The 16,123-nt window shown below is 37.6% G+C and overlaps 1 protein-coding gene and 1 long non-coding RNA gene across 2 annotated transcripts; one reads left to right on the top strand and one right to left on the bottom strand.

The window, feature by feature from the left end:
- Positions 1–1,850: 1,850 nt before the first annotated feature.
- LOC127655699 (uncharacterized) lies at positions 1,851–3,656 on the bottom strand. The gene is made up of 3 exons (XR_007972068.1): positions 3,371–3,656; positions 2,516–2,675; positions 1,851–2,293 (listed from the first exon to the last, which is right to left on the bottom strand). It is a non-coding gene; the product is annotated as an uncharacterized LOC127655699 (long non-coding RNA).
- A 1,582-nt stretch (positions 3,657–5,238) lies between these two features.
- Positions 5,239–13,762, top strand: LOC127655697 (cytochrome c oxidase subunit 6B1-like). Its single transcript, XM_052143640.1, has 4 exons — positions 5,239–5,258; positions 5,592–5,714; positions 11,226–11,326; positions 13,447–13,762. The coding sequence occupies exons 2-4, from the start codon at positions 5,609–5,611 to the stop codon at positions 13,498–13,500; spliced, it is 261 nt and encodes an 86-aa protein (XP_051999600.1). The 5' UTR covers positions 5,239–5,258; positions 5,592–5,608; the 3' UTR covers positions 13,501–13,762.
- Positions 13,763–16,123: the final 2,361 nt, after the last annotated feature.

Genomic DNA, 16,123 nt, shown 5'->3' with positions numbered 1-16,123 from the left:
CACCAGATGATTTGAACGTGACTTACCCACTGTGATGGGCTTCCTCTTTATATTGGATAAATCTTTTGTATGGCTGTTGCTGTTTGTAAAAGCGAATTATATGAATCCTTATACCAGAGTAAGTATGCTTACATCCATTTCTGTTTAATGCCATGCATTGCTTGACCAAATGTTTTCCTTTCATCAATAATTTGTTTTCAGCATGTCTTTTTCATTTTTGATCTAGAATTTTCTCCCTGTTCTCTAAAAGGGTCCTCTAGCGCTAATTCTTGCATTCAATTTCTCCCTCTCATTCACCCTTTTTCTGTCTATAGATAGAGAAGCAGGCACATTGTTCTAAATGACAGAATTTGCTTTCTCCTCAATGGACAACACCTATATCCTGAGAGAGAGAAAGAGAGAGAGAGAGAGATAATGAAGTATACACAGACAAACATGACACTGCTTTACGTACAAAGAGTGAAACCAAAAAAAATGAAACTATAGTCAGAATGTTTGGTGTGCACAATAACAATCAGCTCTGCCATTCATACAGAAATTTCTTATAATAAGAGGGATATGACATTCACATGTGAATTGTTAATTCTTGAGTTATTGGAACCATTGACTGGAAATAGAATATTTATGAAAAGGTTACAACTGTATATATTTTTATTACCCAAAGGAAAATCCTTTATAGGTAGAAGTCTAATTAGCACTTGCCTCAGCATGTTTTATCCTTAGTATGCTCTTAGATTTTTGTTGTTATGGGCTTCTGCAAAAAAAGGGGGAAGCATGAAACCTGTGACAGGATGTCAAAGAGAGAGATGCACCTGTAAACTTTGACCTTGTCAAAAACAGAATGATGGTGTGAGGAAAGAACAACTATGTGTATATATTTACAGTATATAGCCATATAACTTTTGAGTCTTTATGTGTGTACAATGGTAAAAAAAAGAAAAATAATTGGTGAGAAATAGAGACAAAATAGATGTTGATCAAAACAATAAACAAATTGTAATATACCACCCAAACACAAATAATTCAGGTTTCCCACACTTTCTGATCAATTAATTTGAGTGATTTTTCCATGACATGTTTAGTCATTTGTGATTACTGGATTGAAAAATAATTTACATTCACTAATGAATCATTCAGACCAATTTGTGAACTGATTAAAGTTGAGAACAACTAACTCAAAAGAACAACTTACATTACTCACAAAAATGGTTTACAAACTAGTTTTACTCTACACAAGCTTTAAACAGGAGCAATATCTAACTAAATAAATTTTAGAGGATAACTTGAAAAAATTATATACTAAACAAATTCCCATTACTTTTTAACCTTTAATAAAAAATAAAAGGATAGGGGGCCTGGGTAGCTCAGCAAGTAAAGATGCTGGCTACAACCCCTGGAGTCGCAAGGTTGAATCCAGGGTGTGCTGAGTGACTTTCTAAGCAACCAATTGGCCTGGTTGCTAGGGTGGGTAGAGTCATGTTGGGTTAACCTCCTTGTGGTTGCCATAATGTGGTTCCTGCTCTCGGAGGGGCACGGTGAGTTCTGCGTGGATGCTGAAGAGAATAGCATGAATTCTCCACGTGTGCTATGTCTCCGAAGTGAGGGGCGGAGCTTACGTTCGAAACCGAGTAGCGCCACCTAACGTTTTGGAGAGTACTTTGCATTTATTACAAACGAAACATCATACTTTATACGTATGTTATAATGATTCTTTAAGGTACAGTACAATAAGCATTTTAAAACATTGATCTTGTGTAATATAATTGTATATATTTATCCGTTTCATTGTATTATGAGAGTTACTTCCTGATCATGATGGTGAAAAAAAATGCTTGAAACTTATGGGCATTTTATATAAAGTATACTTTATTTCACAAGAACATGTGCAGCATGCATTTTTCTTTATGTAAAATAAAACATGTCAAAAAACTAAAAAAGAGAGAAAATTAAGCATAATTTTAAAAGAAACAATAAAAATATATACAACAAATGACCCCCGCGACCCTGTACACAGGATAAGCGGTTGACGATGGATGGATGGATGGATGGACAACAAATGACCAATTCACCCCTAGGCCCATTTTATCATGACAATCCTGTATAAATTAAACTTAAAATGTATCAAATGAGGAATTCACTCTCAGGCCCATTTTGTCCTTACATTCTTGCTAAAATAACTCCATGTCATCCTTGAACACAAAATGAAATAGAAAGGGCTCTCTGGAAGCTTCTGACTGTTCCAGGAGATTGTTGCGGGCCTTTTCCTTGTGGTCTTCATTCATTCTAAATGTCTCTACAAGAGATGAAAGCACCACACAATAATCTCAACGTAAAAAAACCCCATCAACTATAAGGTAACATTAACTCACAAACAATGCATATAACAGAGGAACGTGGAACAAACACTTTAACACCTTCACAAGATGTCTTCAAAACGTCACCGCAAGGCTCATTTACAACTTAATATATGCGATAATTTTTCACAAAATGATGTCAAAAACGTTACACAACTCACCATGCTCTCCGCCATGCTTGTCTCATTGTCAAAACTCCGCCCCTCACTTCAGGTTCTGGCGCTGGGGTTCTGAAACTGGTGGTGCTGCGGGTCTGCAGCTGGATATGTCTCGGATTTGGAGCAAAGTGGGCGTTCCAAATTGGGGAGAAAATCCAAAAAACTAATAAAAAGATAATTTTTTTTTTAATGTTGCAGTCATTATATTTTTTCCTCATTAAAAAAGCTTTACTTGTAAAGAAATGAATAATATTTTTTAAACATATGTATAGAATCAAGACCACTCGTGTGAGATGAAGACTCCAGTCATATCAGGAACCTTATAAAATATTTTTTTTATTCTCAATGGAGCAAGGGCGCCACATCGGGGCGACATGTTAACATGACCATCTTAATACTACTCGCTTAATCTCAGTAACTGTTATAGGACACGTTCTTTCGTGGATTAAATCAATCCTGTTTTATTATGCATAGTGATTTTCTACAATGGCATTGTAGAAAACTACTCTCTTTGAATGATGCAGCATTCAGGCCACTAGGTGTCAGTTCAAGCCATACATCGACATACTTAATAATAAAAAAGTAGGCAAACCACATCCAGAATCTTACAGCAGTTCTGGAAGCAGAATAAGTTGTAAGTAATACACATTCATCATGTCAGACTACAAACTAAGCCAAAAGCTCTAAAAGCAGTTGGACTCTCAGACAGGAAGCACTGACAGCAGGCTGTGAAGGCTTCTGTGTGTCATTCAAACTAGTCCCTCCATGTTTGTTTTTAGCATAAGTACCGCCGCTCCCTGTAAACAGACTATAGCAGTTTGCGTAGGGCATCAACTCCCTAGGGGGGCATCATCTTACCATAGGAGGTACCAGAAAGTCCACCGGCTGCCCTTACTCGCACGTTAAACGTGATTCAAGCAGTTGCGGAACACAGATGATCGCTTCACCTGGAACTCTGCGTTGGGCATCGATTTGGCCAGCGGCGGCCCTGTTTAGCATGTACGTGAACGCTCATCCTGGCTCCTGGTTAAATGAATTGTGCATGGAATGAATGACTTTGCATGCAGTAGTTTACGCTTACTTGGTAAACAATTAAAAGTTGAGCTCCATTACTGTACTTCTCTCAGACTCTGGCCCCAACAGTGATGTCTAACTGAGTAGGGGAAAGAGAAAGTGGTTTGGTAGCCAGCAGTGCCCTGTAAAGGCAGAGGACAGTAACTACACGTTCTTCAAGCATTACTATCTTTAGTCTAGGTGCTGTGGAAAAATGTACATCCCTGATCTAAGTGTAGTTTAAAATGTTCTTGCTGCTATGGTTAATGCTGTAGTAGTCATGGAAATAATAATATGTCAAAACAATAATAACAACAACTTAATGCTTAATTGCATATATGCCAGTAGTGATGTACCTATTGATAAATTAATGTAGAACACTCAAAGTGAAATCAGGTTAGTTTTAATTATTTTAAATACCGGCCAACTGTATGAAACTGTTTTAAAATATAGTTTTCTACACCACCTGATCTAACAAATGTAACCTTGAAGGCAGGTGACCCTAGAGGTCAAAGAAAACAATAAATATAAAAAGTAATGTATACAGTGCATACAAATAAATGCATAAGGACACTGAGATGGAAGTGCAGTAAACATAGAGGCAAACATCATGAATGACACATTGCTCATAGATTTATATTGAATTTCATAATGTTTTAAATTTAAAGACTCTATTCCTCTTAATCATTTGCCATAATATGTATATTGACATCAAATCAAGAAATACTTGGTAATTTGATTGCAAACGTCAGATCTGTCCACAGATATCTCCCTTTTATAAAATTAGATAAATAACATTTAAAACACCATTTTAAATAATTATTTACACAGAACAACCCACTCTATATACTTTGACAAAAAATTTGTGGATGTAGTAATGTAAACATAGGATGAGTATCCAGAAGGAAGCTGTCACTAAGAGTAATGTCTTCCTCCTTCAGATTGCATTTGAAGATGAGAGAGGACACGCAGTAAACACAAGAGGGCCATACATACATGCATCATACATCTCAAATGATAAATATTTATTAAGTGAGTTGCAGGCTAAGTTCACCCAAAAAAGAAAATGTCCACATCATTATTCACCCTCATGCTATCCCAGATGTGTGTGACTATCTTCTGTAGAACACAAACAAAGATTTTTGGAAGAATATATCAGTGTAATGCAGCATAAAAGTAATCCATATAACTCCAGAGGTTAATCAATGTCTTCTGGAGCGATCAAATCGATTTTGGGGGAGAACAGACCAAAATATAGCTCCTTTTTTCGCTGTACATTTTGCCATTACAGTATCTAGGCACAATTATAATTTCAATATCGATTACACTTGGATTGCCTTGGATTAAACCACTGGGGACTTTTATGCTGCCTTTATGTGCTTTAAGGAGCTTCAAAGTTCTGGCCACCATTCACTTGCATTGGACCTACAGAGCAGATATATTCTTCTAAAAATCTTAATTTGTGTTTTGCAGAAGAAAGAAAGTCATACATATCTGGGATGGCATGAGGGTGAGTAAATGATGAGAGAATTTTCATTTATGTGCGCACTCGTCCTTTAATTAATCTTGTGCTCTGGTCTCATAAGCCCCGCCTTGCGTCATTTCTTGTTCGGCAGACATGCGTTATCTTCCCACAATTCAGTGCGCTGAAAAAGTATTTTGCGAGGACATCAGTTTAAGGACACAGCTGAAGGTAGGCCTCAACAATTATATTTGTATCGTTTAAGGTGTCTTAAAATTGTTAGTCTCGTTTTAGGTATTTTGATAGTCTGACGTGTCCAATTATGCGTTGAATGTTTGGAGAGTTCATTTGAAGGGTAACGGGTAAAGAGTGACATCAAAACATGCGTTGTTTTATGACATTCACTGAGGCACCAGCACTAAATTCTACTGAACATTGTGACTGTTACAATTATCTGCTGTTATTTTGATTGGCATCTGTCTGAACTACGACATTTGAGGGTACTTTTATTTCATTGGTTTTACACCGTTATTGATGTGTGAATGTTTACTGTATATCCTGCAGGCCGACTGTCTTTGAAGATGGCTGATGTTATTGAGGACAAGATCAAGAACTACAGAACGGCTCCATTCGATGCCCGTTTCCCAAACACCAACCAGACACGAAACTGTTTTCAGAATTACGTCGGTAAGCGTTATATGACCAACATGTTAATAATTATTAATTTAATGAAGACATAATTGTGCCTTTAAACATCACAGTCCTTGGGCTGCTGGATCAGTAATAAGTAAGCAAATGCATTATTGTTTGAAAGAGCCTAAGATATATGTGTGTTACACGTAGGACTCTACAAAATCATCAGAATAATACAAATGAATATGGGCTCAGTCAGTTGTCACTAAGCAGATGCTTTTCGACAAGATCGATTAGTAGTAGCCTATTATTAGTTTTCTGATAGTAGTACTTGGAGCAAACTGGGCTTGAGTGCTTTGTTCAAGGTCACAACAACAGTAGAGAGGAGTTGTGTTTTAGTAAATCTCCAGTTCCTTTGTCAAGGCTTGTGTTAGAAGTCTATATCCTTGTGGTTGGACCTCCAACCACCTCAGGACTGGTGACTTCAATAATACTGTGCCATTCTAACCTGTACTGACTTAAGATTTATATATTTATTGAAAGTATATTAATATCGGCACCAAATTGTATTTACTATTTCTGGATAATCCAATCAGTGAATTAAATATTTACTGTTCTCTTTATTTGGAACTTGACAATAGTCCAAGTAAAAACAATTACAAATAAAAAATAAAACCTACCAAATTGTTTTTAAATTATTCTTACCATAAAGCTAAATTTCATATTATGCCACATTTCAGTCTGATATTTTGTTGACATTATTATTATTATTATTACACATTTTCCTCAAACTCAAGATGCACACTCATTTCATTACATCAACTCAGGATGAAGAAATGTTTATCAACTGAAAAATATATCTCTGTCACTCTTTCTGTCTATCTTTCACTAGCTGTGTATCATTTGTCTGACTGTCTGTTACAATGTCCATTTTGCTTGCATATGAAAGAAATGTTCTCCCAGCCAATGCTGTTAATTATACAGGGGACCTTCTAACTAGAGTTGAAGTCAGAAGTTTACATGCACTTAGATTGAAGTCATTAAAACACATTATTTTTAAACACTCCACAGATTTCATGGTCAAGTCAATTTTATTTGTATAGCGCCTTTCACAACACACGTCGTTTCAAAGCAGCTTTACAGAAGATCAGGCATTAACAGATGATAAAACAGTAATGTCTAAAACAACCAGGCCAATTTAACTGTTACACTTGTGTAAAATCACCTAAGTGATTGAGGACAAGATCAGGAACTACAGAATGGCTCCATTCGATGCCTGTTTCCCAAACATTAACCAGACACAAAACTGTTTTCAGAATTACTTCGGTAACCTGTATATGACCAACATTTGAATAATTATTAACTGCTTTATGCAGCACAATGAGCTAGTAGCTAAAAGCTAGTGGTTGTGTTATTGTTTTGTGTCTTGTTTAAGATGATGTCCCGGCAGTATAGGCGGCGCAACAATGATGATCAACCTATAATCCACCCACGTTGAGTCGGCACTAAAAAGCAGTGGAAAAGTTAACTCGGAAAAGTAAAGCGAGCAGAGTTGAACCGAACGTGCAGTGGAAAAGTGCCACTAGAGATTAATGTAGTTTGGTGCAAAAAGTGCAAATCAGACCCTGAACAACAGCAAAGTACTTTGTGAAGATGTTGGAGGAAACAGGTAGACAAGTATCTATATCCATAGTAAAACGAGTCCTATATTGACATAATCTGAAAGGCTGCTCAGCAAGGAAGAAGCCACTGCTCCAAAACCGGCATAAAAAAGCCAGACTACAGTTTGCAAGTGCACATGGAGACAAAGACCTTCCTTTCTGGAGAAATGCCCTCTGGTCTGATTAAACAAAAATGGAACTGTTTGGCCATAATGACCATCGTTATGTTTGGAGGATAAAGGGTGAGGTTTTCAAGCCAAAGAATACCATCCCAACTGTGAAGCAGGGGGGTGGCAGCATCATGATGTGGGGGTGCTTTGCTGGAGCAGGGACTGGTGAACTTGACAAAATAGATGGCATCATGAAGAAGGAAAATTATGTGGATGTAGTAAAGCAACATCAGCCAGGAAATTAAAGCTCAGTCGCAAATGGGTCTTCCAAATGGACAATGACCCCAAGCATACCTCCAAAGTTGTGGCAAGATGGCTTAAGGACAACAAAGTCAAGGTATTGGAGGCTCCATCACAAAGCCCTGTCCTGAAAACTTAATGTATTTGGCTAAGGTGTATGTAAACTAGGGATGGGCAATTGTACTCGAGTACTGGAACATGACTGCCATGATCGATCATTAAAAACAATGATCATGAGTTTAAAAAAAGACAGATTTTTAAATTTTTCTGATTGGTTCTAGCAGAATTTTGGGCGGCACCTTGAGCTCTGATTGGTTAGCATTGCCAGAGCGTGCGTTCCAAAGTCCAGACCAAAGAACAGAGAGAAACACTGTTTCAAAGTTGCATAGTGATGTCTGGCTTCAATTCGACAAAATGGATGCAAATACAATTCAATGAAAGATGCGCAGCGCCAAGCGGTCGCACAAACGTACCACAAGTACAATGCATTATCATTTAGTATTTATACATAAAATGTCTTGCGATACCAGTGAGGCAACTCAGATGAGCATCACATCTTTTACCGTCAGACAGAAATGCAACGTAGCCAGAAACAACAACAGCAGAAAGTACCTGAACACAAACTTATCCAGTACTGTCGCAACATTGGATCCAAGACACAAACATCTGCAGTTCCTTGAGACAGAGCTTCGAGAGAGAGAGTGAGTAAAGGAGCATCTGAAACAGCTTTACAACACGGTTACAAATTCTGTCACACCCATACAAAGTGACTCTCATCCTGATCGAGCAGCAATTACTGTGCTCGACACTCTTTGGTGAGGATTACGGCACGAGTAATGTTTGTTCGCGTGACACCGAAATCTAAAGTTACTTCAGTGAGCCGTGAATCTTTATAAACCAGGATCCTTTATGTGGTGGAAGGTAAATGAGAAGCGGTTTACAAAGCTAAGCATTGTACTTCGCTGTTTCTGCGTCATCTGTTCCAGCGGAGCACGTTTTTTCCACCGCCGGCCTAATTGTTAATAGACTCCGCACACGCCTCTCACCTGTGCAAGTAGATAGACTCCTCTTTTTGAACAAAAATATGTAGGATGTAGCCTATGTTTAAGTTTCATCAGTCATTATAAATATACAGGATTTTTTTGTTTTGAGTTTTATAAATCATCCTGTCTGTTTTATTTACAATTAGCAGTCATTTGTTTAAACTTGTTAAAACTTTTTTTCTGTAGCTTTGAAAATAAAAACTAAGCTGTTCGTTTTTGTTGTTGTTTCAAAAGCACAGTTGAAATATGCTGCTAAAGTATTATTGAAGTAATATTGAAGTCAACGTTTAATTAAAACATTACAGTTGAATAACGTAGCCTAAAAGCAATCATGTGTGTGCATTTTTAAGTCACATCTGAGAATAAAAACACAGAGAAAAGTAATATTAAATAAATTAGAAGCCTTTATAAAATAATATACAGTCAGGTCCATAAATATTGGGACATCGACACAATTCTAATCTTTTTGGCTCTATACACAACCACAATGGATTTGAAATGAAACAAACAAGATGTGCTTTAACTGCAGACTTTCAGCTTTAATTTGAGGGTGTTTACATCCAAATCAGGTGAACGGTGTAGGAATTACAACAGTTTGTATATGTGCCTCCCACTTTTTAAGGGACCAAAAGTAATGGGACAATTGGCTGCTCAGCTGTTCCATGGCCAGGTGTTATTCCCTCATTATCCCATTTTCAAGGAGCAGATAAAAGGTCCAGAGTTAATTTCAAGTGTGTTATTTGCATTTGGAATCTGTTGCTGTCAACTCTCAATATGAGATCCAAAGAGCTGTCATTATCAGTGAAGCAAGCCATCATTAGGCTGAAAAATCAAAACAAACCCTTCAGAGAGATGGCAAAAACAATTTGAAAGTTTGGAACATTCTTAAAAAGAAAGAACGCACCGGTGAGCTCAGCAACACCAAAAGACCCGGAAGACCACGGAAAACAACTGTGGTGGATGACCGAAGAATTCTTTCCCTGGTGAAGAAAACACCCTTCACAACAGTTGGCCAGATCAAGAACACTCTCCAGGAGGTAGGTGTATGTGTGTCAAAGTCAACAATCTAGAGAAGACTTCACCTGAGTGAATACAGAAGGTTCACCACAAGATGTAAACATTGGTGAGCCTCAAAAACAGGAAGGCCAGTTTAGAGTTTGCCAAACAACATCTAAAAAAGCCTTCACAGTTCTCGAACAACATCCTATGGACAGATGAGACAAAGATCAACTTGTACCAGAGTGATGGGAAGAGAAGAGTATGGAGAAGGAAAGGAACTGCTCATGATCCAAAGCATACCACCTCATCAGTGAAGCATGGTGGTGGTAGTGTCATGGCGTGGGCATGTATGGCTGCCAATGGAACTGGTTCTCTTGTATCGCCTAATATATATATATATATATATAAGGCGATGTCAGCAATCACTTGATAAAGTAGATGAAAATACTGTAATGTAATCAGAAATATACATAACATTATGAGAACACTATAGAATGTTGTGAATTATTTTTGCTTGCCTGTGTTTCAGCGCACTGTTAGAAGAGTGCATCCACAACGGGAGTTACACTCTGACTATAGCACGTAACTGCATTTGCATCCTTATGTGCAGATACAAGTTGTAATGTTACGTTTATGTTGTGTATCTAGGATATCTGATTAATCTCATAGGATGCGTCATAGAAGGTGCTTCAGTTTACTGGATTTCATTTATTCTTCAGCTTCACCTCATGCAGCTATTCTATTTCAGATGTTTCTTTTTCAATACCATTGATGCAGCATAAGCAGTGTTATTTTTTATAGGCATATGTTCATGTTTTCATAGACATGTTTATGTTATTTTATTTAACATTTTCATAACAATCTTATATTTTCATTATCTCCATGACGGACACGCCCCGCCCCTCGAGTACTCGTTTTTTGAGACCTATCAATGATCGAAATAAGAAATCGACAAAAATGCCCATCCCTAATGTAAACTTGACTTTAAAGAGACATTATTCAATGGAAAAAGGAATTGCGTGGATCTTGTCCTTGGACACGCATTACATGGAATGAGTCTAATCAAACTTTTACTCTTTAACATAGCAAAATGATGAACTTCTTAGCCAATATACTACTCAATCAGTGGTGATTAAAATATTAACATTTACCAGCCAGTGGCTAATCACATACATTTTTAGTTGCATGGCATGAAATTTGGTATCATATGTGAGTGATTTTACTCTCATTGTAGAGAGTTGCACATATAGGACAAGATTGATCATAGGATTTAAGGATCGATATCACTATAGTTCAACTGAAACATGTGTTGGCAATGCGTTGGCCAAATGCTCAGGTCTGCGTTTGTGTACTTGCATAAATTATCTTTCTGGCATAACATATGGTAGATATCAGAGTCATAGGCAGAGACCATATAATTTAATGCTTTATTTCCCTTTCTCTTTTTGTAAGACTTTCACAGGTGTAGTAAGGCTTTGTCGAGCAAAGGACAGGACACTTCTCCCTGTGAATGGTATCAGAGAGTCTACAAGAGCCTGTGCCCAATGAGCTGGGTAAGACCATTCTACTGAAAACACCTATTTATCTGAAACCCTATTAAGCATTAGAACCAAGAGTCAAAATAGAATCAGTTGACATTATATTGTTATTAAATGTTTGTGGTCTTATTCTATTGCTTAATTCATCTGTGCACATTTATTCCAAAGAAATAAAAAACTTGTTTTAGTAATATTTCGTCAAAATATAATAGCTTGCTCTGGCTCTGAAATGCTTTCCTTTTTGAATGATGTTACCAAGGAGTTCTAATGTCCTTTCACTAGTGGTATATTTGAAATCCTTGATCTAGACTAGTGAATTAAGCCAAGCATACACTACACAACTTGCAGACGGCATCCTGCATCTTTCAGTCTGTTTTTTTCATTGTGCTGGTGCAAAAATTTCAGGACTGTAGTGTATCAAATACATGACCATTCGTCCTTGACAGAGACCATGTGTACACCTGGTATTAAGAGGAGTTTGGGTGATCTGATCACAAATGTACTAGCGAGACATCACCATTACACCTGGTCGTCTCTTTTGACCACTTGTGTTTTGTGTATTTTCAGGAGAGAGTCTCATTTCACGAGGACATACAGAAATCGTTATGTCTGTTTTATTGAATAATAGTAAAGCGAAGGACAGTGTTGAAAACCGGAGCACGGTTTCTCTTAATATTCCCAAAAATGACGTTTCGAGCGGAATTCTAAGTTGTTTTAGTGCAGTGCCTGTAACTGAGCTTCTAGTGTGCCTGCTGCTCATTTCGGTGTCCCTGTTGTATGTTCATGCATTTGTTTTTTAAACTTTCCGATCATACGCTTATTCCCTTGAAATCCACACGGAACTGGCAAAAAACATTGCAGATTCAGCTGCCCTTAGCACCATCCCGTTTCAAACAGATCGCCAAATGCATCGTAAAATTAAGATAATGAAATTCATTCAAAAACTAGGGCAGTTTATTCTTGATACATGTAAAGAAAACATGAAAGAGTGGCTCTCGTCCGTTTTCGTGGTTTATTGGCACCATTTGCAAAGGAAAAAAATAATAAAAACAGGTTTTATTTTATTATATTCTAATATTTTTTTTTGTCTTCTGCTTCCTAATACCTTGCCTTCCTCTTGCACTATCTGTGTTTCATTGGATTTGGATCATTGTCATCCCTCCCTCATCGGGACAGTGCACGCACATAATGACATGGCATCTAGATGTCAAGATGATTTGAAAACTGTCGAAGCGCCTCTGCCTGTCGCAGGAGTGCGCACACAAGACCTTTTGTCGTGAGATCCTAGTCTTCTCGTTGCTGACTCAAAACTTATAATACAATATTGTAGAATGAAATTGTATTGTAGAATGAAATTGTCCCCTCCCCATTAAGCATAAATATTACCTACCACTGATCTAATGCAACAGTAAGCAAATAAATTCGTAAGCAAATAATTTGACCGCCTAATATTTTGGACACCTCAATGTCCTTCTGATGATGACCATGGGCCTCTTCACCTGGACTGTCACGCTCGGCTCTTGGCCCCTCCGCAATAGAATGTAGAATGAATGTCTTCATTGCTTTTCTTCAAAGTACAGTACAAGCTGTCAAGTGTGTGTTTGGAGGTAAACTAAAGACTATCATCTATCAAAAAAAATATATCAGAGTGCAACCTCATGTTAGCTAGCCAAAGTTCTCCTTTCTTCATTATTGTAACCCGGCATGTTCCCTGGCTTTTATTTTGGAAAGTATTAACTTTCTGATCTTTTAACTCTGTCGACAAAACTTTTATTATTGGAGTGTGTGTTCTGCATCCTGACCTCCAGGTATTTACATATTGCTGCATGCCAATATGTACCTAATAATACAGAGCGTAGTTGTTTTGCTGCTTTGCCTATATTGTCATTAAAACATGGTGGAAAAGGAAGGAATAAAGCTTGGAAAATGCGTTGTCATTTTGTAAATTTGTTAAAGGATCTGGATTCATAAAATCAGATCAGATGTTTTAATGTGTATCCCAACTATAGCCACCAGGTGTCTCCTTTCCTTATCTTAAATCTTATGATTCATATTCAGAACAATGAAGAAATGTAGTGAAAGTTCTGCTGGAATTTATGTCTGACATGCAATGTGTTGTTGTGTTCTTTCTTCAGTTGGAGAAATGGGATGGCCAGATCGAGGATGGAAGCTTTCCTGGAAAGATCTAAATGTTTGCTGTTACTTTCAATCTATGGACTCTCAATGATTTGTAGAGTACATCATAATATTATTATCCAGTGTTGATGTTGTCTTTGGTAATGGTTTGCAAGCTTGAGGATAAATTCTCATTCTGAGAGAAACTGCGTCATATGACCTTTTGATCTTCAATATTTTGAGGTCATAACATGGCATCACTCTTACGGTTGCAAGATACTTAAAAAATAAAGATGCACAATTTCAACCAATATTGGTGTTGTATTTGCGTTACCGCTTTTATGATGTTAAGGTAAAATTAAAAAAATGGTATGTCTGCAATATAAACATGCTTTTCAATGTTGTTTCAGTGTTTCTCAAACACCAAACAAAAATTCCAGTGTACATCATCAGACTTAAGTCTGACCTCCTATTGACAAGGGACTCCTTAGTGGCTTTTCAGGTGTGGAGTTTTATATTTTGTTTGTATAGTGCTTTCTACAAAAAATAATGCTCTAAAAACCCTTAGTGAACAAGCCAAAAGACACCAGTTTTATCATTGACCCAGTCTTGAAAGTGAATGTCAGAATGCCCAAAATTGTATTTAAGGTCTTTGCAGGCAGGGTTGGAAATATGAAGAGGGTCAACAACCAGGGTCAAGTCTCTTCACCGGCTCTGTTCAGTTAATGCTTACCATTAGATACCGGCTTTGGCCATCCAGAGATCAAGTCATCTCACAGAGGCCAATTCAGTTTGAATTCAGGCTGGATGAGGTTAAGGAGTTAAAGTTTATATGCCACTTGAATAATGCCAGGTAATGGATTAAGTTGAATAATGTTGCTTTAAATGACCATGCTATTGACTGCTGTGCATTAAATACAGCAGATGGTGGTTATTTAACATGACTTGGGTGCTCATTGCAGTGGCTGAGATAAAGAAATAAACAGCTGACTATATGTGTGTGTGTGTATATATATATATACACACACACAAGTTTTTTTTTAACTTCTCGTTTATTGTAAATTTTTCATCACTGTCATGACTGCTATGTTGCTTGGAACTGCAAACAAGTCTTTTACCCACTTGCACTTGTGTATATGGTTGAGTGACAATACAGTGATTTGATACTCCTTGTTCACTTTTGCTTTAATATAGCCACTATAAGTTTGATTTAAGCATTCCACTGAGAGCTTACTGCAGTCAACTAATGGTGCAAACATATAGCATTTTATATTATGAATCACATATGTCCAGTTTGTTTTTTTCTATTATTTTATAATTTTGGATTATTAAGTGAAAATAATTACTTCTGTTCACATTTGGAAAGACTTGAAGGAGAAGCATTTGTATTGAATTGCCTTCACTTTATTATTAGGTAAGATTCAGCAGACATTCTGCAATCCAATAACACCTTTGAACATGTAAACTCATTTTCCTGAGAAGAAAGGACCGAGACATTCCTATAAGCACTATGGGGAAGTCCTTCTAGATGACCTTGTTGAAACCCTTAGTCAAGCACCAATCTTCTGTTTGGCAGTGGTGTCTTGACACCCACCCCTATATGCACGCAGTTGGCCTATTTAAGCCAGCGGTCAGTCACCATTTCTTCAGAATGTTCTGACTGGGACAAGAATGAGTCACTCGTATTATGAAACTCTGGAGTAGTAGTGTGACCAGCTTTGGCAATGTTCATCTCAGGGAACCAAGGTTATATGTGTAACCGGAGACATTCCATTTCGATTCAGTTCACTCGAAATTGCCATAAGCACTATGGGGAATGGTATCCCATCATGCTGTACTACGTGACTTTACACTCCTAGAGTTATAACACTAAATAGAGATATTCATAAGGAGTCACAGGCCAATAATGTACAAGTCATATTAAAGTGCATATGAATAGTCCCACATGGCGGATGCCAGATGGAAATTAATGTAGTCTGGGATCTACATGAACCATATAGATATGCACAGTATGGATTATTAGCCCTCTCACAACAAGGTTGGGAAAGTAGGTTTTATTTCTTATGGGAGTGCTTATGACTTTACAAGAAGCAGTTCAACATCATATAATTAGGTGGCTGTGTTGATTATAGTTGGTTGCCCACCCGTAATAAGGGCTAGGGATCACCTGCTTGATAGTAAGAAGTGCTCCATACATAGAGGACTTGTGAAGAGATGGATGCCACGTCCAGGTTATAAAACCTTGCAAACATGTTTTGTGAGGACCATCCTGCTGCCAAACATATGTTCGACACCCTGTTTGTCCACAACCACTTTGACACCAATAGGGCAATTCGCACTCTGTGATTCATTAGTGAGGGCGATCGTATCAGCGATCCAGCGAGAGAGCCTTTGTTTGGAGACAGACATTCCTTTTGTGCATCCTCCATAACAAATAAAGAGCTGATCTGACAGGTGTGCTCAACATATGTATGCAAAATTCATCTGAATTAAATGGTGGGGGGGAAGCAGGATTGTAAACAAACCACATGAGCCATGAAGGGCATTGATAAAACCTTAGGCATGTAGCCTTTTTTAGGTTTAATGGTGGCTTTTGACAGATCTGGACCAAACTCCAGGCATGAGCTGTCAGTCGACAGTGCTTGCATGTCACCCACCTGTTTAAATGAGGCCAAAGCCAATAGGAGTGTGGTCTTC

Source organism: Xyrauchen texanus, chromosome 15 (assembly GCF_025860055.1).
Source record: "Xyrauchen texanus isolate HMW12.3.18 chromosome 15, RBS_HiC_50CHRs, whole genome shotgun sequence".
Lineage (NCBI taxonomy): Eukaryota > Metazoa > Chordata > Actinopteri > Cypriniformes > Catostomidae > Xyrauchen > Xyrauchen texanus.
The sequence above is the reverse complement of the archived record's forward strand: the minus strand, read 5'-3'. Positions and strand labels throughout refer to the sequence as shown.